Here is a 26,388-nt window from a genome sequence, read left to right as displayed (position 1 = left end):
GCCTCTCGTTTGCCAAGACCCTTAGTGAGTGGTGATAGCCACGCCCTGTACGAGGTGACTTTACTATTAACCAAACGCTACGGATCTAGAGTGGGAAAGAAGCTAGACGTTTCAGGTATAAAAGGTTTTGTGTATTTCAGCACATAATATATGCATATACTCACTTTCAAGTGATATTGACATTCAAAGTCTTGAATTTGCACTGAAGCGACAGCTTTGACCTATTATCACTTTGTTAGTAACAAATAGATTTTCACAAAATTTGGTAAGATCATGCTCTATGATGTAGCTTACATCACTGTAAAATTTCGTGATTCTAGGGTGGACCTAAGGGGGGTTTTCCTGCCAATTACTAAAAATTGTATAAATGTACTATTATTAACTTTACTTGAACAGGTATCGGTATGGAGGGTATTTCGGAGCCTAGACTTTTCTATTCTGGCAGCCCCCTGATTTTGTTCAGATTTTTCGGTTAGGTAGTTTCTGAGAATAGGTTCGTTAAAAAATGGTTACTTTCAACCCAACGCACTCCCCACCTTTCCAACCAATGCCAAAACTAAGACCGGCTTTGAAAAGTGCTAACTGTGACCTTTAATTTGATACCCCACATGACTATATTTGATGAAAAAAATTGACATCCCCCTTTTGCATGTATGGAGACCCCTCCTTAAATTCGACGTAAAAGGATGCAATTCACTATATGCGTGAGCGTTCACAGTTCCCATCTTTCTGCCAAATTTGGTGTCAATTGCTTTAACCGTTTCCGCGTGTGACGGACAGACAGACGGACAGACAGAGAGACAGTAAATCGATTTTAATTTGTGTAAACACAAAACCTTAAAAAGGAACGAAAACCAATAAAGCAGGGCCTTGTACCGCACATAAACTGGTTAATCAGGCGGAGGCACATCTCCGAAATACTGAGAGCCAGGTAATTACACCAAAGAAGGGAGAAGTTGGGACGTGAAGCAGTGGATCCAAGGTTAACATTGGTGGGAATACCGGGTGAAAAGCATACCGAAGTCCCCGAAGAAGTCTCGAAAGCCATAGAGGTGGAAAGGACTGGATTAACCAAGGAAGTAGACCTGCTGCCCAGTGAACAGCAGAAACTGGACGACCTAGACTTAGGACTCCTAGGGCTCAGGGTGGACAACGACGGGCAGGAAAGCGCCATGTCGGAGGTGGAGGGCGATAGTCCGACAGTGGAGAAGACCTCCAAACAATAACGGAGCCAATAGCCAGCACTAAGACAGCCCAGATGACTGGTTTTCCGTTCACTGTGATCGCGAAGAGCAGCATGGTTTTGAGAGTAGCTTCACTGCCTCCAACCTGCTGCCAAATGTCTAAATTGACGGTAGGGAGAGTATACTATCTAGCCTTCGATACTATAAATCACAAGACCATTTTGTCCAAAATTAGCATTCTCAGCGTTCCTATATCGCTTGTATCATGGCTTACCTCTGACCTTTCTAGCAGTTCATGCCGCTCCGCCACGGCTTCTTCTCTAATCAAGTCAAAGACATTCGCTTTCAATCTAGAAAAATTGGCAATCGGAGCCATCCTTCCTTGCTACTATATGGCACTATTACAGATTTTGTATTTTTGCCAATTTTTTACGACCCGGGGGTCGTGGAAATGTTCAATTTTCCTCGATTTTGGTGAGTCCCTCGGGCCGTCGTTATTCCGCTATATCTTGCGTTTCCGACATCGTAGAGTGAAAATTCTTGCATTTCCTGAATCTGGGCCGCCTCCCCGTTCGAACGAGGTATCGCTCGAAGAAATCCGTCGATTTTGCATTTTTGCCAATTTTTACGACCCGGGGGTCGTGGAAATTTTCAATTTTCCTCGATTTTGGTGAGTCGCTCGGGCCGTCGTTTTTCCGCTATATCTTGCGTTTCCGACATCGTAGAGTGAAAATTCTTGCATTTCCTGAATCTGGGCCGCCTCCCCGTTCGAACGAGGTATCGCTCGAAGAAATCCGTCGATTTTGCATTTTTGCCAATTTTTACGACCCGGGGGTCGTGGAAATTTTCAATTTTCCTCGATTTTGGTGAGTCCCTCGGGCCGTCGTTTTTCCGCTATATCTTGCGTTTCCGACATCGTAGAATGAAAATTCTTGCATTTCCTGAATCTGGGCCGCCTCCCCGTTCGAACGAGGTATCGCTCGAAGAAATCCGTCGATTTTGCATTTTTGCCAATTTTTGACCCGGGGGTCGTGGAAATTTTCAATTTTCCTCGACTTTGGTGAGTCCCTCGGGCCGTCGTTTTTCCGCTATATCTTGCGTTTCCGACATCGTAGAGTGAAAATTCTTGCATTTGCTGAATCTGGGCCGCCTCCCCGTTCGAACGAGGTATCGCTCGAAGAAATCCGTCGATTTTGCATTTTTGCCAATTTTTACGACCCGGGGGTCGTGGAAATTTTCAATTTTCCTCGATTTTGGTGAGTCCCTCGGGCCGTCGTTTTTCCGCTATATCTTGCGTTTCCGACATCGTAGAGTGAAAATTCTTGCATTTCCTGAATCTGGGCCGCCTCCCCGTTCGAACGAGGTATCGCTCGAAGAAATCCGTCGATTTTGCATTTTTGCCAACTTTTACGACCCGGGGGTCGTGGAAATTTTCAATTTTCCTCGATTTTGGTGAGTCCCTCGCGCCGCCGTTTTTCCGCTATATCTTGCGTTTCCGACATCGTAGAGTGAAAATTCTTGCATTTCCTGAATCTGGGCCGCCTCCCCGTTCGAACGAGGTATCGCTCGAAGAAATCCGTCGATTTTGCATTTTTGCCAATTTTTACGACCCGGGGGTCGTGGAAATTTTCAATTTTCCTCGATTTTGGTGAGTCCCTCGGGCCGTCGTTTTTCCGCTATATCTTGCGTTTCCGACATCGTAGAGTGAAAATTCTTGCATTTCCTGAATCTGGGCCGCCTCCCCGTTCGAACGAGGTATCGCTCGAAGAAATCCGTCGATTTTGCATTTTTGCCAATTTTTACGACCCGGGGGTCGTGGAAATTTTCAATTTTCCTCGATTTTGGTGAGTCCCTCGGGCCGTCGTTTTTCCGCTATATCTTGCGTTTCCGACATCGTAGAGTGAAAATTCTTGCATTTCCTGAATCTGGGCCGCCTCCCCGTTCGAACGAGGTATCGCTCGAAGAAATCCGTCGATTTTGCATTTTTGCCAATTTTTACGACCCGGGGGTCGTGGAAATTTTCAATTTTCCTCGATTTTGGTGAGTCCCTCGGGCCGTCGTTTTTCCGCTATATCTTGCGTTTCCGACATCGTAGAGTGAAAATTCTTGCATTTCCTGAATCTGGGCCGCCTCCCCGTTCGAACGAGGTATCGCTCGAAGAAATCCGTCGATTTTGCATTTTTGCCAATTTTTACGACCCGGGGGTCGTGGAAATTTTCAATTTTCCTCGATTTTGGTGAGTCCCTCGGGCCGTCGTTTTTCCGCTATATCTTGCGTTTCCGACATCGTAGAGTGAAAATTCTTGCATTTCCTGAATCTGGGCCGCCTCCCCGTTCGAACGAGGTATCGCTCGAAGAAATCCGTCGATTTTGCATTTTTGCCAATTTTTACGACCCGGGGGTCGTGGAAATTTTCAATTTTCCTCGATTTTGGTGAGTCCCTCGGGCCGTCGTTTTTCCGCTATATCTTGCGTTTCCGACATCGTAGAGTGAAAATTCTTGCATTTCCTGAATCTGGGCCGCCTCCCCGTTCGAACGAGGTATCGCTCGAAGAAATCCGTCGATTTTGCATTTTTGCCAATTTTTACGACCCGGGGGTCGTGGAAATTTTCAATTTTCCTCGATTTTGGTGAGTCCCTCGGGCCGTCGTTTTTCCGCTATATCTTGCGTTTCCGACATCGTAGAGTGAAAATTCTTGCATTTCCTGAATCTGGGCCGCCTCCCCGTTCGAACGAGGTATCGCTCGAAGAAATCCGTCGATTTTGCATTTTTGCCAATTTTTACGACCCGGGGGTCGTGGAAATTTTCAATTTTCCTCGATTTTGGTGAGTCCCTCGGGCCGTCGTTTTTCCGCTATATCTTGCGTTTCCGACATCGTAGAGTGAAAATTCTTGCATTTCCTGAATCTGGGCCGCCTCCCCGTTCGAACGAGGTATCGCTCGAAGAAATCCGTCGATTTTGCATTTTTGCCAATTTTTACGACCCGGGGGTCGTGGAAATTTTCAATTTTCCTCGATTTTGGTGAGTCCCTCGGGCCGTCGTTTTTCCGCTATATCTTGCGTTTCCGACATCGTAGAGTGAAAATTCTTGCATTTCCTGAATCTGGGCCGCCTCCCCGTTCGAACGAGGTATCGCTCGAAGAAATCCGTCGATTTTGCATTTTTGCCAATTTTTACGACCCGGGGGTCGTGGAAATTTTCAATTTTCCTCGATTTTGGTGAGTCCCTCGGGCCGTCGTTTTTCCGCTATATCTTGCGTTTCCGACATCGTAGAGTGAAAATTCTTGCATTTCCTGAATCTGGGCCGCCTCCCCGTTCGAACGAGGTATCGCTCGAAGAAATCCGTCGATTTTGCATTTTTGCCAATTTTTACGACCCGGGGGTCGTGGAAATTTTCAATTTTCCTCGATTTTGGTGAGTCCCTCGGGCCGTCGTTTTTCCGCTATATCTTGCGTTTCCGACATCGTAGAGTGAAAATTCTTGCATTTCCTGAATCTGGGCCGCCTCCCCGTTCGAACGAGGTATCGCTCGAAGAAATCCGTCGATTTTGCATTTTTGCCAATTTTTACGACCCGGGGGTCGTGGAAATTTTCAATTTTCCTCGATTTTGGTGAGTCCCTCGGGCCGTCGTTTTTCCGCTATATCTTGCGTTTCCGACATCGTAGAGTGAAAATTCTTGCATTTCCTGAATCTGGGCCGCCTCCCCGTTCGAACGAGGTATCGCTCGAAGAAATCCGTCGATTTTGCATTTTTGCCAATTTTTACGACCCGGGGGTCGTGGAAATTTTCAATTTTCCTCGATTTTGGTGAGTCCCTCGGGCCGTCGTTTTTCCGCTATATCTTGCGTTTCCGACATCGTAGAGTGAAAATTCTTGCATTTCCTGAATCTGGGCCGCCTCCCCGTTCGAACGAGGTATCGCTCGAAGAAATCCGTCGATTTTGCATTTTTGCCAATTTTTACGACCCGGGGGTCGTGGAAATTTTCAATTTTCCTCGATTTTGGTGAGTCCCTCGGGCCGTCGTTTTTCCGCTATATCTTGCGTTTCCGACATCGTAGAGTGAAAATTCTTGCATTTCCTGAATCTGGGCCGCCTCCCCGTTCGAACGAGGTATCGCTCGAAGAAATCCGTCGATTTTGCATTTTTGCCAATTTTTACGACCCGGGGGTCGTGGAAATTTTCAATTTTCCTCGATTTTGGTGAGTCCCTCGGGCCGTCGTTTTTCCGCTATATCTTGCGTTTCCGACATCGTAGAATGAAAATTCTTGCATTTCCTGAATCTGGGCCGCCTCCCCGTTCGAACGAGGTATCGCTCGAAGAAATCCGTCGATTTTGCATTTTTGCCAATTTTTACGACCCGGGGGTCGTGGAAATTTTCAATTTTCCTCGATTTTGGTGAGTCCCTCGGGCCGTCGTTTTTCCGCTATATCTTGCGTTTCCGACATCGTAGAGTGAAAATTCTTGCATTTCCTGAATCTGGGCCGCCTCCCCGTTCGAACGAGGTATCGCTCGAAGAAATCCGTCGATTTTGCATTTTTGCCAATTTTTACGACCCGGGGGTCGTGGAAATTTTCAATTTTCCTCGATTTTGGTGAGTCCCTCGGGCCGTCGTTTTTCCGCTATATCTTGCGTTTCCGACATCGTAGAGTGAAAATTCTTGCATTTCCTGAATCTGGGCCGCCTCCCCGTTCGAACGAGGTATCGCTCGAAGAAATCCGTCGATTTTGCATTTTTGCCAATTTTTACGACCCGGGGGTCGTGGAAATTTTCAATTTTCCTCGATTTTGGTGAGTCCCTCGGGCCGTCGTTTTTCCGCTATATCTTGCGTTTCCGACATCGTAGAGTGAAAATTCTTGCATTTCCTGAATCTGGGCCGCCTCCCCGTTCGAACGAGGTATCGCTCGAAGAAATCCGTCGATTTTGCATTTTTGCCAATTTTTACGACCCGGGGGTCGTGGAAATTTTCAATTTTCCTCGATTTTGGTGAGTCCCTCGGGCCGTCGTTTTTCCGCTATATCTTGCGTTTCCGACATCGTAGAAGTGAAAATTCTTGCATTTCCTGAATCTGGGCCGCCTCCCCGTTCGAACGAGGTATCGCTCGAAGAAATCCGTCGATTTTGCATTTTTGCCAATTTTTACGACCCGGGGGTCGTGGAAATTTTCAATTTTCCTCGATTTTGGTGAGTCCCTCGGGCCGTCGTTTTTCCGCTATATCTTGCGTTTCCGACATCGTAGAATGAAAATTCTTGCATTTCCTGAATCTGGGCCGCCTCCCCGTTCGAACGAGGTATCGCTCGAAGAAATCCGTCGATTTTGCATTTTTGCCAATTTTTACGACCCGGGGGTCGTGGAAATTTTCAATTTTCCTCGATTTTGGTGAGTCCCTCGGGCCGTCGTTTTTCCGCTATATCTTGCGTTTCCGACATCGTAGAGTGAAAATTCTTGCATTTCCTGAATCTGGGCCGCCTCCCCGTTCGAACGAGGTATCGCTCGAAGAAATCCGTCGATTTTGCATTTTTGCCAATTTTTACGACCCGGGGGTCGTGGAAATTTTCAATTTTCCTCGATTTTGGTGAGTCCCTCGGGTCCGTCGTTTTTCCGCTATATCTTGCGTTTCCGACATCGTAGAAGTGAAAATTCTTACATTTCCTGAATCTGGGCCGCCTCCCCGTTCGAACGAGATATCGCTCGAAGAAATCCGTCGATTTTGCATTTTTGCCAATTTTTACGACCCGGGGGTCGTGGAAATTTTCAATTTTCCTCGATTTTGGTGAGTCCCTCGGGCCGTCGTTTTTCCGCTATATCTTGCGTTTCCGACATCGTAGAGTGAAAATTCTTGCATTTGCCTGAATCTGGACCGCCTCCCCGTTCGAACGAGGTATCGCTCGAAGAAATCCGTCGATTTTGCATTTTTGCCAATTTTTACGACCCGGGGGTCGTGGAAATTTTCAATTTTCCTCGATTTTGGTGAGTCCCTCGGGCCGTCGTTTTTCCGCTATATCTTGCGTTTCCGACATCGTAGAGTGAAAATTCTTGCATTTCCTGAATCTGGACCGGCTCCCCGTTCGAACGAGGTATCGCTCGAAGAAATCCGTCGATTTTGCTTTTTTGCCAATTTTTACGACCCGGGGGTCGTGGAAATTTTCAATTTTCCTCGATTTTGGTGAGTCCCTCGGGCCGCCGTTTTTCTGCTATATCTTGCGTTTCCGACATCGTAGAATGAAAATTCTTACATTTCCTGAATCTGGGCCGCCTCCCCGTTCGAACGAGGTATCGCTCGAAGAAATCCGTCGATTTTGCATTTTTGCCAATTTTTACGACCCGGGGGTCGTGGAAATTTTCAATTTTCCTCGATTTTGGTGAGTCCCTCGGGCCGTCGTTTTTCCGCTATATCTTACGTTTCCGACATCGTAGAGTGAAAATTCTTGCATTTCCTGAATCTGGGCCGCCTCCCCGTTCGAACGAGGTATCGCTCGAAGAAATCCGTCGATTTTGCATTTTTGCCAATTTTTACGACCCGGGGGTCGTGGAAATTTTCAATTTTCCTCGATTTTGGTGAGTCCCTCGGGCCGTCGTTTTTCCGCTATATCTTGCGTTTCCGACATCGTAGAGTGAAAATTCTTGCATTTCCTGAATCTGGGCCGCCTCCCCGTTCGAACGAGGTATCGCTCGAAGAAATCCGTCGATTTTGCATTTTTGCCAATTTTTACGACCCGGGGGTCGTGGAAATTTTCAATTTTCCTCGATTTTGGTGAGTCCCTCGGGCCGTCGTTTTTCCGCTATATCTTGCGTTTCCGACATCGTAGAGTGAACATTCTTGCATTTCCTGAATCTGGGCCGCCTCCCCGTTCGAACGAGGTATCGCTCGAAGAAATCCGTCGATTTAGCATTTTTGCCAATTTTTACGACCCGGGGGTCGTGGAAATTTTCAATTTTCCTCGATTTTGGTGAGTCCCTCGGGCCGTCGTTTTTCCGCTATATCTTGCGTTTCCGACATCGTAGAGTGAAAATTCTTGCATTTCCTGAATCTGGGCCGCCTCCCCGTTCGAACGAGGTATCGCTCGAAGAAATCCGTCGATTTTGCATTTTTGCCAATTTTTACGACCCGGGGGTCGTGGAAATTTTCAATTTTCCTCGATTTTGGTGAGTCCCTCGGGCCGTCGTTTTTCCGCTATATCTTGCGTTTCCGACATCGTAGAGTGAAAATTCTTGCATTTCCTGAATCTGGGCCGCCTCCCCGTTCGAACGAGGTATCGCTCGAAGAAATCCGTCGATTTTGCATTTTTGCCAATTTTTACGACCCGGGGGTCGTGGAAATTTTCAATTTTCCTCGATTTTGGTGAGTCCCTCGGGCCGTCGTTTTTCCGCTATATCTTGCGTTTCCGACATCGTAGAAGTGAAAATTCTTGCATTTCCTGAATCTGGGCCGCCTCCCCGTTCGAACGAGGTATCGCTCGAAGAAATCCGTCGATTTTGCATTTTTGCCAATTTTTACGACCCGGGGGTCGTGGAAATTTTCAATTTTCCTCGATTTTGGTGAGTCCCTCGGGCCGTCGTTTTTCCGCTATATCTTGCGTTTCCGACATCGTAGAAGTGAAAATTCTTGCATTTCCTGAATCTGGGCCGCCTCCCCGTTCGAACGAGGTATCGCTCGAAGAAATCCGTCGATTTTGCATTTTTGCCAATTTTTACGACCCGGGGGTCGTGGAAATTTTCAATTTTCCTCGATTTTGGTGAGTCCCTCGGGCCGTCGTTTTTTCCGCTATATCTTGCGTTTCCGACATCGTAGAGTGAAAATTCTTGCATTTCCTGAATCTGGGCCGCCTCCCCGTTCGAACGAGGTATCGCTCGAAGAAATCCGTCGATTTTGCATTTTTGCCAATTTTTACGACCCGGGGGTCGTGGAAATTTTCAATTTTCCTCGATTTTGGTGAGTCCCTCGGGCCGTCGTTTTTCCGCTATATCTTGCGTTTCCGACATCGTAGAATGAAAATTCTTGCATTTCCTGAATCTGGGCCGCCTCCCCGTTCGAACGAGATATCGCTCGAAGAAATCCGTCGATTTTGCATTTTTGCCAATTTTTACGACCCGGGGGTCGTGGAAATTTTCAATTTTCCTCGATTTTGGTGAGTCCCTCGGGCCGTCGTTTTTCCGCTATATCTTGCGTTTCCGACATCGTAGAGTGAAAATTCTTGCATTTCCTGAATCTGGGCCGCCTCCCCGTTCGAACGAGGTATCGCTCGAAGAAATCCGTCGATTTTGCATTTTTGCCAATTTTTACGACCCGGGGGTCGTGGAAATTTTCAATTTTCCTCGATTTTGGTGAGTCCCTCGGGCCGTCGTTTTTCCGCTATATCTTGCGTTTCCGACATCGTAGAGTGAAAATTCTTGCATTTCCTGAATCTGGGCCGCCTCCCCGTTCGAACGAGGTATCGCTCGAAGAAATCCGTCGATTTTGCATTTTTGCCAATTTTTACGACCCGGGGGTCGTGGAAATTTTCAATTTTCCTCGATTTTGGTGAGTCCCTCGGGCCGCCGTTTTTCCTGCTATATCTTGCGTTTCCGACATCGTAGAATGAAAATTCTTGCATTTCCTGAATCTGGGCCGCCTCCCCGTTCGAACGAGGTATCGCTCGAAGAAATCCGTCGATTTTGCATTTTTGCCAATTTTTACGACCCGGGGGTCGTGGAAATTTTCAATTTTCCTCGATTTTGGTGAGTCCCTCGGGCCGTCCTTTTTCCGCTATATCTTGCGTTTCCGACATCGTAGAGTGAAAATTCTTGCATTTCCTGAATCTGGCCCGCCTCCCCGTTCGAACGAGGTATCGCTCGAAGAAATCCGTAGATTTTGCATTTTTGCCAATTTTTACGACCCGGGGGTCGTGGAAATTTTCAATTTTCCTCGATTTTGGTGAGTCCCTCGGGCCGTCGTTTTTCCGCTATATCTTGCGTTTCCGACATCGTAGAGTGAAAATTCTTGCATTTCCTGAATCTGGGCCGCCTCCCCGTTCGAACGAGGTATCGCTCGAAGAAATCCGTCGATTTTGCATTTTTGCCAATTTTTACGACCCGGGGGTCGTGGAAATTTTCAATTTTCCTCGATTTTGGTGAGTCCCTCGGGCCGTCGTTTTTCCGCTATATCTTGCGTTTCCGACATCGTAGAGTGAAAATTCTTGCATTTCCTGAATCTGGGCCGCCTCCCCGTTCGAACGAGGTATCGCTCGAAGAAATCCGTCGATTTTGCATTTTTGCCAATTTTTACGACCCGGGGGTCGTGGAAATTTTCAATTTTCCTCGATTTTGGTGAGTCCCTCGGGCCGTCGTTTTTCCGCTATATCTTGCGTTTCCGACATCGTAGAGTGAAAATTCTTGCATTTCCTGAATCTGGGCCGCCTCCCCGTTCGAACGAGGTATCGCTCGAAGAAATCCGTCGATTTTGCATTTTTGCCAATCTTTACGACCCGGGGGGTCGTGGAAATTTTCAATTTTCCCCGATTTTGGTGAGTCCCTCGGGCCGTCGTTTTTCCGCTATATCTTGCGTTTCCGACATCATAGAGTGAAAATTCTTGCATTTCCTGAATCTGGGCCGCCTCCCCGTTCGAACGAGGTATCGCTCGAAGAAATCCGTCGATTTTGCATTTTTGCCAATTTTTACGACCCGGGGGTCGTGGAAATTTTCAATTTTCCTCGATTTTGGTGAGTCCCTCGGGCCGTCGTTTTTCCGCTATATCTTGCGTTTCCGACATCGTAGAGTGAAAATTCTTGCATTTCCTGAATCTGGGCCGCCTGCCCGTTCGAACGAGGTATCGCTCGAAGAAATCCGTCGATTTTGCATTTTTGCCAATTTTTACGACCCGAGGGTCGTGGAAATTTTCAATTTTCCCCCGATTTTGGTGAGTCCCTCGGGCCATCGTTTTTCCGCTATATCTTGCGTTTCCGACATCGTAGAGTGAAAATTCTTGCATTTCCTGAATCTGGGCCGCCTCCCCGTTCGAACGAGGTATCGCTCGAAGAAATCCGTCGATTTTGCATTTTTGCCAATTTTTACGACCCGGGGGTCGTGGAAATTTTCAATTTTCCCCGATATTGGTGAGTCCCTCTGGCCGTCGTTCTTCCGCTATGTGTTGCGTTTCCGACATCGTAGAGTGAAAATTCTTGCATTTCCTGAATCTGGGCCGCCTCCCCGTTCGAACGAGGTATCGCTCGAAGAAATCCGTCGATTTTGCATTTTTCGCCAATTTTTACGACCCGGGGGTCGTGGAAATTTTCAATTTTCCTCGATTTTGGTGAGTCTCTCGGGCCGTCGTTTTTCCGCTATATCTTGCGTTTCCGACATCGTAGAGTGAAAATTCTTGCATTTCCTGAATCTGGGCCGCCTCCCCGTTCGAACGAGGTATCGCTCGAAGAAATCCGTCGATTTTGCATTTTTGCCAATTTTTACGACCCGGGGGTCGTGGAAATTTTCAATTTTCCTCGATTTTGGTGAGTCCCTCGGGCCGTCGTTTTTCCGCTATATCTTGCGTTTCCGACATCGTAGAGTGAACATTCTTGCATTTCCTGAATCTGGGCCGCCTCCCCGTTCGAACGAGGTATCGCTCGAAGAAATCCGTCGATTTTGCATTTTTGCCAATTTTTACGACCCGGGGGTCGTGGAAATTTTCAATTTTCCCCGATATTGGTGAGTCCCTCTGGCCGTCGTTCTTCCGCTATGTGTTGCGTTTCCGACATCGTAGAGTGAAAATTCTTGCATTTCCCGAATCTGGGCCGCCTCCCCGTTCGAACGAGGTATCGCTCGAAGAAATCCCTCGATTTTCCATTTTTGCCAATTTTTACGACCCGGGGGTCGTGGAAATTTTCAATTTTCCTCGCTTTTGGTGAGTCCCTCGGGCCGTCGTTTTTCCACTATGTCTTGTGTTTCCGACATCGTAGAGTGAAAATTCTTGCATTTCCCGAATCTGGGCCGCCTCCCCGTTCGAACGAGGTATCGCTCGAAGAAATCCCTCGATTTTCCATTTTTGCCAATTTTTACGACCCGGGGGTCGTGAAAATTTTAATTTTCCTCGATTTTGGTGAGTCCCTCGGGCCGTCGTTTTTCCGCTATATCTTACGTTTCCGACATCGTAGAGTGAAAAGTCTTGCATTTCCTGATAATAACTAACGAAGAAGGTGATCAGTGTAGAGAGTAGATATCCGTAGGGTTGTTGATTACCAGGCGAAAGTAACAGTCGATAGGCACACATTTCGGAGGGGTGACTACTCCATATATAAACTCTTATGTAGCTGGGCAACTATTTTGAGTGAAATGTGAAAACACATAGTCTGTTCGGGAGTTCTTTCTTAATGGAAAACTGCAGATTGGGTGGGGGGGATAAACTGTACCAGCTGGTCCTTCAGTTTGGGGTTGGTTAGGGTTAACAACCTTATACGAAAGGTCAGCCATTACGCAGCCGCAAAGGAGTCTCGGATTCGACCGATAACGCAATAACGGACTCGGGAAAGTCAAAGTACTAACGATTTGCGCATTTTCTGATGGAATGTGCATTGCCTGTACAAAAGAGAAACTGCCAAACAGCAAGTCCTACTCTGCCGCAATATAAGGTTGATGTCACCGCATTACAAGAGATGTACTGGACTGGAACGCGTTTCTTGGCGAAGAGTCAGCATACCATAACGGCGATCCAGTAAACCAAGTGCTGGAGTAGGTTGTCTAGTTAGTCAAAAAATGAAACCTTTTATTATTGGCTTAGAAAACGTAAAGGAACAACTGTATACTTTGGGTTTGCATGGCAAATTTCGAAATACCACCCTCAATAATGTGGTGTGAACATTATTGAGGATGGTATTTGACTAGAGGCAGAGGAGGCTCTGCAAAGTTAGTCAAGGATTCATTCTACGAGTTAGAACTCTCGAAACCCCAGGTATGATTTCTTTGGAAGGCTTTAACAGCCAGGCGGGGATGGAGCCCCTAGGTCCATTGCCTCCACCATAGCTTACATAAAATTACCAATGGTAACAAACTATGGATTGGCCAATTAGCAATGTCACACTAAATAGTTGTTGGAAATATTTGGTTTGCGCGATTTACGTCATATTCAAGCCTATACTACTGGACATTTTAAGGATCTAGAATGAACTTAAGGGGGTTTGCAGTAAATTTTCAAAATATAATAATTTACTATTATTAAATTTATTTGAGCAGATATCTTAACGGCGAGTATTCGGAGCCTAGATACCTTATTTTTTTCAATTTTTTCGGTTTCTGAGCAGTTTTTGAGAATGGGTCCTTGAAGTAATTGACCATTTCCGGACCCACACACTTTGCAATCAGTATCTGCTTCTGCTGATCCAGACCTCTCATTTGATACCCCACTTGACTATATTCGGTGAAAGAAAATGTACACCCCTCTTTCGCATGTATGGGGAGACCCCAACCCTCCCTTAAGCTGAAGATAGAACTATGTTACTCAGTGCATGCAAAGGGATCCACAGTTCCCACCTTTTCCACCAAATTTCGTATCAAGCTGTCTGAGGAATTGAGTGTGACAGACAGACGGTAAACCGATTTTAATGAAGCCAATATGACCAATATAGCGTGAACCAGGACAAGAGTCGCCGTTCCAACGCTCTCCAGATCTGTCCCCTAGACCTTGTTTCCTTATTTTTTTGTTACTTTCGCGTCTCTCTGATGACATTATGTAATGCAAGTTCATTCTATTTATTTTCCTCTTTCTCTTCTTTCTAGTCAAGAAACTGCTGACCAGGATTAGTAGCCGAAACAAGGGCGGTAGACAGAAACTCCGCGCCCGGGATGAACATTATTATTTTCCCAACAGAAAAGTAATATGTACTTCGCAAGGCATAAATGGATGAACAACTGAATAAATTGAGTAAATTAACTGATTAATAGTAAATATTATATAATTGCCATCTCTTCAGATAATTGCTATTCACTGAGGTTTTTTTTTTATATAAATAAGACCTTCATTCAGATCAGGTGGTTAGTACCTATCTGAAATTAAAACGACGAAGTGATAATCAACTGAAATGAAATTCTTAATAGCGTTCACGATATTACTATTCGCAGCTCTGATTGCTCCAAGTACAGATGCTTCCCCAGGTGCGATTCTAGATATTTCATTAAATAAATATACACTAATTGTCTTTATTAATCACTTTATTCATCGAGATTGCGCTGAAAACGAAGTTTACACAACTTGCGGTAACGTAGGATGCCAACCGACTTGTGCTATGTCACTGAAAGGAACGAAATGTATAGGAATCATTGGAAGGTGTGGCCACGGTTGCTATTGTAAGGACGGTTACGTACGATTATCGAGCGAAGGTGGCAGATGTGTCCTTATTGCAGATTGTGCTCAATATGATAGTTCTAATTAGGCTGTACTTTGTAGATATTGGGAAGAGCATGATCAGTTCAATATTAAAAATATGTTTCTTTAGCACATATGGAAAAAATAATCTTAAAATTTTAAGCATTCGTCCAAACCGGTGTTCTCGTACGAAACGGTGGCGATTCGCAATCCACATCAAGCGGCTCAACTCACTAGTATCTGGTCGTCGCGATCTAAGAGAAAGTACGTTAATTTTATCGGTTGGTTCAGATAGATAAAGCTTAATAAGATCTTGTTTAGAAAATTGAGAGAGTTCAGAGGCCATTGACTTGGCGGCGGATCTGACCAATTGGGAAGCAGCTTACTCTCTGTCCTTTGTCCTTTGTCGCGCCGTCTACTAGTATAAGACCTGGTCGAAAGCACATGCCGGTGATCACAAGTTCCTTATCCCATCCCTCACACATCTCCATGACAATGAATTCCAAAATTATTTCTTGCTTCTCATGGATGAGTATGTGCTCAGCAGTATGGCCACTCAAATGCTCTTTACCGCATTAGTATAGTTAATGGCGGGTCTTCTGGTTCCTGAAAATTCCACTTTCTTGGGCTCAGCTTTAGGTTTCTTGGGAGCATTTCTCTCTTTCGTACTTATTTCCGCTGCTCCCCGCTTTACTGGCATTGATGCTGAATGCTTTCGTCTATCCTGAGCTTTCTTGAGGGCCTCGTATGTTTTCAGGCCGCCCTTCATATAGCGCAGATACCATTTGGCACTTGCGCTACTCAGGCTTGTCTCCTTCCCGACGTCTGATATGGTGAACTCAGAAGTACTCGCTCTAGATCCGTAGCGTTTTGTTAACAGTAGGGTCGCTTGTACAGGGTCAGGTTGTCACCACCCACTCACGATCTTCGTAAACGGCTATTAAAGCTACCATATATCAACTCCAGAGAGAGAAAGGATTGCTTGACCCCCGTTGTCCGTTGTGCTATGAGGCAAATTTTACCTCAACACACTCGCCAGTGACGCACATAAGACCAGCTGTCCCGCTAAGACAGTCAAATCATCAAGGGATGTACCATGGTGGAACAGGAACCTGGCCAGAATGAGAACAGAGGTACGAAAACGCTTCAACTGGGCAAAAGAAACCGGGGACTGGCAGAGGTACAGAAATGCCCTGACTGCGTATGGCAACGCCATCAGGAAAGCAAAACGGAACAGCTTCAGGGAATCCTGCGAAGGGATCGAGCAGATCACTGAAGCAAACAGGCTTTACAAAGCTGTCGCCAAAGACGGGGCAATATCCTCTGTCTGTTTGAAGAAGGAAAATGGGACGTTTACCGAGAATGAGGAGGACAGGGTACACCCGCTTCCCAAAACTTATTTCACGGGGTTCTACCCCACAGCCGCAGGCAACAACATTCTGCTGGACACCCCGACAACGAATAGGAAGGAAAAGGTGAAGAAAGGAGAACTGGAAACTAGCAAAAGAGGTATGCTCAGAAGCTAGGCTAAGGTGGGCAGTAGAAACTTTTAAACCACTGAAATCACCGGAAGTATGGCATTTTCCAAGCACTAACCCAGAGAGGCCTGGGAATCATCTTAGAGTCTCTTCTGAGGTTGCTAAGAGGCAGAATAGCCCTGGGAAATGTACCAAGGGCATGGAGATGGACAAAAGTAGTCTTTATCACGAAAGCGGGTAAAAAGGGTCCTTTTCACCCTAAATCTCTCAGACCAATTTGCCTAACATCGTTCGTACTCAGAACGGGGGATTAGGTCATATTCAGCTATATTAGAACTAACGTTCTAAAGCGTAATCCCCTACATCAGTGTCAACACACTTACCGGGCAGGACGGTCAACTGAAACTGCTCTATATCAGCTAGCGGATTTACTACGGGATGCCATAGAAACAAAAGAAATAGCATTGTGTGCGCTTTTGGAGGTCCAAGGAGCATTCGACAACACATCGCACACAGAGATACAAGATACCCTGAGCCACAAGGGAGTGGGAAACCCCCGGGCTTTCTGGATGGACAAAATGCAAGAGAGTGGCAAATGGAAGTATTGTCATGAATACTACTCCAGGTTGTCCACAGGGCGGGGTACTATCGCCGGTGAGGTGGATGTGCTAACAAATACTGAAATACAGGTCCGACATGGTTTTAATCTGGAGGGGCAAATATAAAGACACCCTATGTGACACTGGATTCAGGGTTACTAGTACCTGGTGCAGAAAGGTGGGACTGCGCGATCAATCCGGCCAAAACCACCATAGTACCACTCACTAGCAGACGTAAGCTTGATCATCAGAAAGCCATAAGTTTACATGACATGGAAGTGCAACAAGAAACATAGGTAAAATATTTGGGAATTACGGCAGACCAAAAATTACTCTGGAATATACATGCCGGAAACACTTGTCGGAAAGCCACGAGGGCTCTGATGATTTGTAGGTCAATAGCACGAAAAAAATGGAGTTGCAGCCCGAAGATACTACTTTGGATATACACTGCAATAGTAAGGTCAATGATTACCTATGGGGCGGTAATCTGGGCAGAAAGAACTGAACTCAGCACACAAGCCAGGGAGCTCCACTAACTCCAAAGACTGCTTGCGTGTGTATCAGTGGGGTAATGAGGACATGCCCAACAGCATCCCTGGAGATCCATCTGGGATTAACTCTCCATCTGCATATACAGATGCAGGAAGGGAGGGCAATATTCAGGATGGCCAGGACTATCAGTGAGGCAGGGAGCTGTCTAAGTCGAAGGCAAATTGATATTTTTTCTGGGCGGTATTCTGAATTGCTGATGGCAACGAGGTTTCACTTTGATAAGAAGTCTGAAAAACGTTCGAGTAACAAGGCAAACTGGGAGAGTGTGGCTGGCACATGTGGCTTAAATCAGCAACTGATTACTTGGTATACTGACGGATCCCTCACCGCAGAGAGAGTGGGTGCCAGTGTCATTGATGCGAGAAAAATGTACTTGGAGTCAATTGGTAGGTACACTAGCATATTCCAGGCAAAAATATACGTCATAGACAGATGTGCCTGCTTTAATCTCCAACAGAGCTACAAGGGGCAGAACATTACTATTTTCACCGACCGCCAAGCATCGATCAAGGAACTTAGGTCCAACCAGGTGAACTCTAAACTGGTATCGGAATGCCTTGAGAGACTGAATACGCTAGTCTTGTCCAAAATGGTCTAAATACTCTGGGTACCAGGCCATGTTGGGTTGGAAGGCAATGAGGCAGAGGACGGTGCAACGTTTCCTTAGCAGAATAATAATTATTTGTTTTGGAGTCTTTTAATGATCTAGGTATCGAAGATGGCATTGTGATGTTGATGTTTTTCTCGTGAAAGAAGACCAACAAATTAGATGAGGCGCCTTTTGACCTTGATCTGCTTTCCTAGGGGGACCGTTCGTCTGCGTCAAACCGTTAACCTTCATTTCCTATAAAAGCTTGTTAGTGGCATCAACTACATTCCCTTACGTTTTCCCTTATCCAAGGTCATGCGCCCTGATCCTCAAATGCTATTATGTGGTACCTATCTTCTGGAAGGAATCGAAAATGAGGACATATTCGCCTTCGCCATTCTGGAGATGCTCGGTGGTCAGCTCTAACAGTCTGACTGCATCGTTGCGAGTTAGCGTACCCAATCCGTCAGTAGCGGTACCCTTAAATGACGCCTAGTCCATTGCCGAAGGGTTTTTTAATGTTTGCTCCGTCGGATAGCTATTCTTGGTTCCCTATCAACAGAGGCTCCTTGGTTTTGTGTGGAGTTGCCAAATCTCCCATCAGGGGCGTCCCTTCGTCCGGATAAATAAATGCTCGGCGAATGTGTCATGGCCATGCACATGCACGCATCCGGAGATGTGCGTGTATGGGCATGTTTATGCGCAGGCCGGGTAGGTGGGAGGTAAACGTCCACCCGTGGATAAAAATTGGCAATGGGAAGGATACCCAGAAATAAAACCAAACATGGAGGAGCAGAAGAAGAATGAAGTTACGGTGCAGGGCTTCGGAAACTCAGTACCGGCGGTTTTTGGGAGTGAGCAAGCGGGCTCCCGGCCGTCGATATCCAACGACCGCAGTGCCTCAGTAGTGGGAACCTTGGCTACTGTGGCATCTAATGTTACAAGCGTACGGGAGGAACTTGAACTGGCTCCAGTGATGGACCCGTTCAGAAGGAGCTCGATTTTTCGCAGATCCCCTCCCACACGGGCACAAGCCACCACGATCGCTACCCCCAGTGGGAAGCGTATAGCGGGAGTCTTCGATGAGGAAGAATCACTGACGCCGATTCACCCGAGCGATGTTTTGGGCAATGGTCAATGGAAGCTGCCAGTGAAAATACTGCAGTGGCTACCTCGAGAAAAGGGATCGAACCTTCAAAGGCGGATGCGGAAGCTTGGAGGAAGGTAGAACCGCGGAAAAGAATTTATCAGAGGAAGATTAGACCGGAGATGATTTTCATTTCCAAACGGGGCGAAGGGTCATACGCCGACATTCTCAGGAAAGTGAAGCCAGACCCCGAACTCACCAATTTGGGAGACAACGTCAACCGCATTAGACGGTCCCAGAAGGGAGATCTTATGTTGGAACTTAAGAAATCCAAGGATGTAACCGCGGACAAATTCTTAAGCCAAATCGGGAAGACTTTAGGGCAGGAAGCCGACATAAGAGCTAGCAGGCCGGAAATCACTATAATCTGCAAAGATATAGATGAAATCACGACGAAGGAGGAGGTTCGCGAAGCGTTGGAGAAACAGTTCGATCTTGCCGGACTACAAGAGTCAGTGGTGAAAACGCTAAGGAAAACCTATGGGGGAACACAAACCGCCATCATCAGCCTACCAGTGGAGAGCGCACTCAAACTGTTAGCAGCAGGGAGAGAGAGAATAGGCTGGGTTATGTGTCACCTTAGGGAACAGGTGGCGTTAAAACGGTGCTTTAGATGCCTTGGCTTTGGTCACATTGCGAAGGCATGCACTAACCCAAATGACAAGTCAAAGCAATGCAGGAGATGCGGAGTGGAAGGCCATATCAGCAAGGACTGCGGAGCTGACCCAAATTGTCTACTGTGCAAAGGAAAGGAGGGTGTGGACCATCGGCACATTGCGGGCAGCAGCAGGTGCCCGGAATACAGGAGAGCCCTTAGCACAAATCGCAGATGAGGTTAATACAAATCAAGTCAGTGAGGACTATACTCACAGCGACCACCAGGCAATCTGCATAGAGATCAAGGGCGGATCGAGCTCGAAGAAGAGTTTTCGCAGAATGCCGGGTGGTATGCTTGGCTGGGCAGTGAAAGCTTTCGAAGGGGACACGCAAATAGGCAAATTTTTGTCCAGCTAAATGACGGCATAATACCGCCTGTAACTGTGGAGGAGCTGCGGGAAATATGTAGTAGGTTCGGTGACAACAAGGCCCCAGGTTTGGATAGCATCCCCAACCGAGCTTTGAAACTGGCAGTGAAGACTAGGCCCGACCTTTTCGCCAACACCTTCGAGGCGTGCCTAAAAGAGGGAATATTCCCTGCCCAGTGGAAAAAGCAAAAGTTGGTGTTGCTTCCGAAGCCTGGCAAGCCACCTGGAAACCCAGCGTCGTATCGTCCTATCTGCCTGTTGGATACAATGGGGAAGATGATGGAGAGAGTCATCTACAACAGACTCCTGCCCATCGTCGAAGCCAGCAATGGTTTGTCGGAACGCCAGTTTGATTTCCGACGCGCCCACTCTACGGTGGACGCAATTGACATGGTGGTAAACCTGGCAAAAGGTGCACTGGTGCCGTGGTGGCATTGGATGTCAAAAACGCATTCAACTCGGCGAACTGGAATAGAATTAAAGGGGCGTTGGCTGACATAGGTGTCCCCGGATACTTAGCGAATTTGGTGGGAAACTACCTCTCAGAGAGGACTCTCTGGTACGGGACGGATGAGGGCCCCAAAGAGTACATTGTCATGGCGGGGTACCACAAGGATCGGTACTTAGTCCCCTGTTGTGGAATATCATGTATAATGGGGTGCTTGCTCTTCCCGTCCCAGAGGGGACTACGATTGTCGGCTTTGCTGATGACCTAGCTGTGGTTGTAGCAGCAAAACACCCAGAAGATGTGGAGGTTTACGCAACGGAAACAGTGAGAGCGGTAAAGTCCTGGCTAGAATAGGCCGGGCTGACCTTGGCGGACGCGAAAACGGAAGCGGTCTTAATAACGAACCGCAGAAAAAATAACACTGTAAAAGTGGAGGTCGGTGGACATACGGTCGTATCAAAGCCGACTATCAAATACCTGAGGGTAATAATTGACACCAAATTGAGTTTTAGGGAACACCTAGAGTATGCATGCTAAAAGGCAGCCAGTGCCACCACGGCACTTGCAAAAATGTTGCGAAATATTAGTGGACCGAAACGTTGCCGGAGGTTGGTGCTAGCCGGAGTGGTGCACTCCATCCTGCTCTACTCGTCGCCTGTGTGGGCAGAGGCGCTTGCAAACTCTCAGAGACGGAAGCAGGTGAACTCGGCTCACCGGCGGATGGCTTTGAGGGTTTGCAGTGCTTTTAGAACCACATCAGATGAGGCAGTATTGGTGGTGGCAGGCATGATCCCGGTTGATATTCTGGCCAAAGAAATGAGTGTCCTGTACAATGCAAGACATATGGAGGGGCATGCACAGCGTAGAAATGCGGCAAGGTAAAAGTCGCTTGATCTCTGGCAACGCAGATGGTCGAGTCTACGAAAGGTCGGTGGACGCACAGGCTCATTCCCAACATTAGGGTGTGGCTTGAGCGAAAACATGGGGAGACCAACTACCTAGTTCCTCACGGGACACGGTGGTTGCTACATGCAGTATCTGCACCGCTTTGGGTTGGATGATTCTCCGAACTGTCCCAGATGCGATGGCATACCGGAGGATCCAGAGCATGTGACGTTTCACTGCCCACGATTTGCGATGGAGAGAAGGAGCTTAAACCAGGTGCTGGGCAGGAGCGGGACCCCGGAGAGCTTGGTTACTGAGATGCTGGAGTCCGAGGAGAAGTGGCTTGCGGTTGGCTCCGCTCATCCAAATGCAGAAGGAGTTGCTGAAGGAATAAAGAAGGAGGAAAGCTGCAAATAGGAGAAGGATGAGTGCCCAGAGCAAACCTACCCCGCGAAGTAATACCTCAATGGTGGTCCCGCGGGGCTGGGGCTGGAGAGACCGGGGGTGGTTTTTAGTGGGTATGAATCCCACATGCGCCCGCTGTAGTTCGCCGTTCGGGCGGCGGAGCACAAAAAAAAGAGGCTCCTTGGTAGTTGAGCCCTTTCGGCAGAGGTCATGTGAGGTTTTACTCAATTAAGCAACTTCAACCTGAAGCAAAATGGCACCAGGGCATTCATTTTAAACGCAGGGAATGAAGAGGAAAATAGCAATATAACCGAATATTTCTTTTAATAATTGTAATTCATTAGGAAATTGAGATTCAAAGGATCCATGACGCCAACTACAATCTTTATTTAATTTCGCTGTAAATTGAGCTCAAATTTTAATAGAGTAGTGGAAAGTGGTAGTCGGAACTCGATTATATCTGATACTAAATACGCACAGAAGGCATATATACAGATTCGCTAACTGACCTTGATTACAGTTTCTGTGATTCCCTTTCGTTAAATTTCACTTCAGCCTGGTCGATCCGTTAAGGATTAAACTCCTAAGGACTATCCCATTACTTTTGATATGTTCTTGGCGTTAAATGCTTGTTTCTACATTCTGAATCAGAAGTCGTATAAATGTTGTATTGTAATGGATATGATTCGCGACGACATGCATGTGGAACCCATCCGATTGCATTTCAGTCCCCATATGCGTCAGAGTCGTGCCAGACGAGGGAAACTTTATTGTATCTAATTTGCTCTAAATAATCACGTCATGAACGTAGCATGAAATCGAGTTGCTCGCCTGTAAAATAATCGTTTTTGTTTTCGCGAATCTCAACACCTTCAACGCTGGGACGTGTGTGAAAAACCTTTAGCATGAACGAATGTTTCCATGTCCATCTGACGTTGTGGTCGGAATGCAATTATGCTGGGAGATGAATGATGGCCTTTTAGGAGATATGGCCTGTAATGAAATGAAAAGGAAATTCATCTTCGGAAAGTCAGTTGCTACTTGGCTACACAGCTTGCTGGAAAAGGAGGGTTGTCTCCTCCACTAGGCCTGCATTCTTCTGGGAGTCTGACTACAGTATGAGTCCAGATTGGAGACACTTTTCCCATCTTCTATATTTGCCGTTAAGAAGATCAAAGTGCTTGCAGCTCAACAATGCATACAGATTTCCGATGAACTATCTTTTTCCTACAGAGCATCCTTCTTTCATCACCTTGGCTTCAGGAAAATTATGACCCTTAGCTGACAACCTAAGTTTTGAAAAACCGTACAAGGTAGTGATCTATTCTCCAAAGTTTGTGCACCCGACAACACTCGCTCTTCACCTCGAAAGCTGGGGAGAAATGGTAGACCGGATAATTATCGTTTTTGTTGTAAAAGCCGACGGCCATTTGGGAAATTACTGACCATCATCATTATCATCTGCACAGACTTTGTGCTTCAGCGGCTAAAGTAGCGGATCTAGACGGGGGCAGCCGCCAAGCAAGTTCTCACAGTTTGCGTTGCGATTTCGATGCACAACCGATTCAAGATTCATCTGGAGGTAGACGATGCTGATGCCAAGATAGAGCTAAGAGCACTCGCTGATGCAGACCGCCCAGCCACTGCAGTCATTGCGTTACTCACCTACCGATCATCCTCCACATATAATTAGCGAATATCATCGTTGGCCTCTTTCTCTATTTTGAAGGCTTTCAACCATTTCGGATGTCTAGTTGGAGGATGAGGCCGCAATCAGGAGAATCAGGTCGCATTTGATCGATTAGTTTGGATTTGCCTTGTACTATTAGACATGGATCGGAACATGAGAATGGGGGTTCTGTTAGTAGTCAAGCGGAAACCTGTGATTTTCCTTTGATTGCAGCAGACATGCATAGAAGGCAGTAGTTGGTTCCGCTGGGGCAAGCCTACTTCGATGATAACCCTTCGCCACGCTCAGCCGTGAAATGGATGCCTATATATGTATGTACATAGCATTTAGACATGGCAATCGATTGTAACAATTATTTGGCTTCAGATTGATGACAGAGTGGCAGACAACAATTCGGAGCCGAAATCTTGAATTACACTTTTTCGTAAGCAATGGTAATTTTAGCAAAACGGATTCGAATAGGGTGTGTGTTTTGTATTTCTACTGGTTTGTGTGTAATTTTGGTGGTAGCTGAAAAACCAAACAATAATTTCGATGATTCGGATGCCGTAGGGCAATTGAATGAAATCTTGTGTTGCTTGCGATATTTTAATATTAGGATATTAGCAAGCCAATGGTTTCTTCCCCTTGGAAATTGATATATATCCACCAAAAAATTTTCATGCGATCCCATTTAGAACCCAAAAAATTGACCCGCAGAAGTTAAGGATGTTGTTGTTCAGCTATTTCCCCTGGGAAAAGTAATCTGGGTCAACTGTATTCCGAAGCTTTACTGCCTGCTTTACAGCACTTCGGAGAGGGACTGACCTAATGGGGAAGACCTTTGGTTGTCGATTGGTTTCTAGCATGTACGCACGTTCCTCGGCGTATCGAGAGTCCCCTGAATGCTCACTTTCTCTCGAGCAAGAACTTCAGCGATGTAAGCAGGAAATTGTAGGCCTAAGCGAAGTGAGATGGTGGGACTCTAATCAGTACCCCTGTCCTGTTTGCGGCACTGAGCTGTTGGAGGCTGTAAAGATACCGACGGCTATCCCGAGGCGCGATCCAATGAGCTGGGAGCTTATTGGTTGCTAAATTCCAATCCAGGTTAAGGAGCATGACAATTATACAGTGCTATAAGTCAACTTTCTAAGAGCAATTACATGCAGTTCAGGAGAGGCTTCCAAAGGTGACATTGTGATCGTGACGGGCAAACACGATCTCCGCCACGTGGATTTTTTCAGTTTTCTTCCACATTGTTCGAGGTTGCCATAATGTCAGTTGGATTTCAACTGACTGACACATTTTGCGATCAGCCGTAGATTTAGGAATTGTCTTCTGTGTGCGTAATAAGAGAGACCCTGACATTGGCCTTGAAAGGGATCCTTATCTAATGGTCGCTTGCCTTCACTTGCGTGTTGCGTTCGCCGATTCCCGCGAGGTCGAGGAACTGTGACTCCCTAAGCTCAATATCATCATGTCGCTCAATAGTGGGAGAGCTATCTCGCTGATCGGAGAGCAGAGAATGTCAATGCCCCAAATTAGTGTCACAAAATTTGGCTGACTGCGGAATCATGGGAGCGGATTGATGAACGTAAGGGCTTGAAGGCTGCAAGTGTTGGTGAGCGTGAAACACTTGTGCTCCGACATCATGCGATTTCCCGGCAAGTTTATCGTAAAGTACATCTTGACAAAAGGAAATTTATTATTGCGCTGACCAGGGAAGCAGAAATTGCCGCATATCGCAAAGATTTCAGAACCGTATACCGCATCACGGAAGCATTTGCATTTGGTCGCAAATCTTTCAAATATTTCTGAGAAGGACAACAACCGTTGAGTGTCGATCCGCAATTGTGAACAGCTGAAAATGTGAAAGGAACATTTCACTATGGTTCTTAACCGTATCACATTCGGTGAAGTTCAGCGTCTTGTGCATGAAGCGGTCAGCCACCGCAACAGGCGGATACAGACTGCTTCTGTAAGCGAAAAAGAGAATAATTTTGGGCCTTCTACGTAATCAATCGGAGTAAAGCCTTTAGACTGTATGGTCTCTTAGCGGAGGTATTTGTCGCTGCAACTGCAGTTACTGCAAATCTGCTGCTTCAACTCTTACAGAAATCTTGGGAATGCGAGACCTTTCCCAGAAAGTGGAAAAATAGGAAGTTCGCTAAGATTACAAAGAACGGCACATGTTTTGAATGTGGCAATTGGAGCAGTATCTGCGTCCTCCACGCCGTCCTGAACATTATAGCTAAAATCATCCAGGAACGTATGAAACAATGTTTGGAACAGTGTGCGGAGTTTAGATCTTCGCTTCACCTGCTCTTCATTGATATCGAGAAAGTTTTCGCTAGCCTAAAGAAAGAGTGTATCTGTAGTCCTCTACGCAGGTGGGGCATTCCGGAGAAACTAATAGAGTGACACATTATGGCGCAAAATGTCACGCCGAGGTAAAATCTCACCGCTATTATTCCTTCTTTTTATTAGTGAGGTTCCTGCTGCTATATCCGGAAGACACGGAGGAGTTCAATGGGTTAGGATATGTTTCCTCAAACAACACAACTACGTGGATAACATATATTTGCTCTCTCACCAGGTCATGGCTTCGAATTGGAAAGAGACGCAGGTAGAGTCAGACTGAAGATACACACCAATCAGTCTGACGGGTCATCGTACTCTCTGCATCTTCATAATGTGTAAGGTGTCAAAGGCACTGATTAATTTTTAAGGTTCTGTGTAAAACAAAACCTTATTGAAATCGGTTTATTGTCGGTCCTTGTCTGTCTGCCTGACTGTCACTTAAACCAATTATCTCAGAAATGGCTACTTCTATTGATACAAAATTTGGTAGATGGACGACGCCTGAATTCCACTGCATGCATTGAGTAACTTAGATCTACGTCGAGTTTTGTACATGCAAAAAGAGGGTGTAAATTTTTTTCCAACTAGCGCAGTTTCATGGGTATTAAATGAAACGCCTGGAAAACCGCTTTCCGAAACAGATATTCGTTTTGACATTGGTTGCAAAATGGGTGAGTGCGGGGGTCCGAAGAAGGTCAGTTATTTTAAGGACCCGTTC

The 26,388-nt window shown here is 46.4% G+C and overlaps 2 protein-coding genes across 2 annotated transcripts in view; both read left to right on the top strand.

The window, feature by feature from the left end:
- The window catches only part of LOC119659979, a 79,929-nt gene extending 65,881 nt beyond the window's left edge, over window positions 1-14,048 (top strand). Inside the window, exon 3 of the mRNA XM_038068348.1 lies at window positions 13,924-14,048. Within this exon, the coding sequence (XP_037924276.1) occupies window positions 13,924-13,948 (25 nt within the window). The 3' untranslated portion in view covers window positions 13,949-14,048. The remainder of the gene's footprint in view (window positions 1-13,923) is intronic.
- A 112-nt stretch (window positions 14,049-14,160) lies between these two features.
- On the top strand, window positions 14,161-14,657 carry LOC119660262 (chymotrypsin inhibitor-like). Its single transcript, XM_038068720.1, has 2 exons — window positions 14,161-14,298; window positions 14,368-14,657. The coding sequence occupies exons 1-2, from the start codon at window positions 14,226-14,228 to the stop codon at window positions 14,574-14,576; spliced, it is 282 nt and encodes a 93-aa protein (XP_037924648.1). The 5' UTR covers window positions 14,161-14,225; the 3' UTR covers window positions 14,577-14,657.
- Window positions 14,658-26,388: the final 11,731 nt, after the last annotated feature.

Source organism: Hermetia illucens, chromosome 6 (genome assembly GCF_905115235.1).
Source record: "Hermetia illucens chromosome 6, iHerIll2.2.curated.20191125, whole genome shotgun sequence".
NCBI classification, from domain to species: Eukaryota; Metazoa; Arthropoda; class Insecta; order Diptera; family Stratiomyidae; genus Hermetia; species Hermetia illucens.
The sequence above is the reverse complement of the archived record's forward strand: the minus strand, read 5'-3'. Positions and strand labels throughout refer to the sequence as shown.

Excerpts from the sequence above, each read along its gene's own strand:
- LOC119660262 (XM_038068720.1), top strand. The coding sequence starts at position 14,226 with ATGAAATTCTTAATAGCGTTCACGATATTACTATTCGCAGCTCTGATT. Across the intron at positions 14,299-14,367 it reads AAGTACAGATGCTTCCCCAG|ATTGCGCTGAAAACGAAGTT; the intron begins GTGCGATTCTAG and ends TTATTCATCGAG.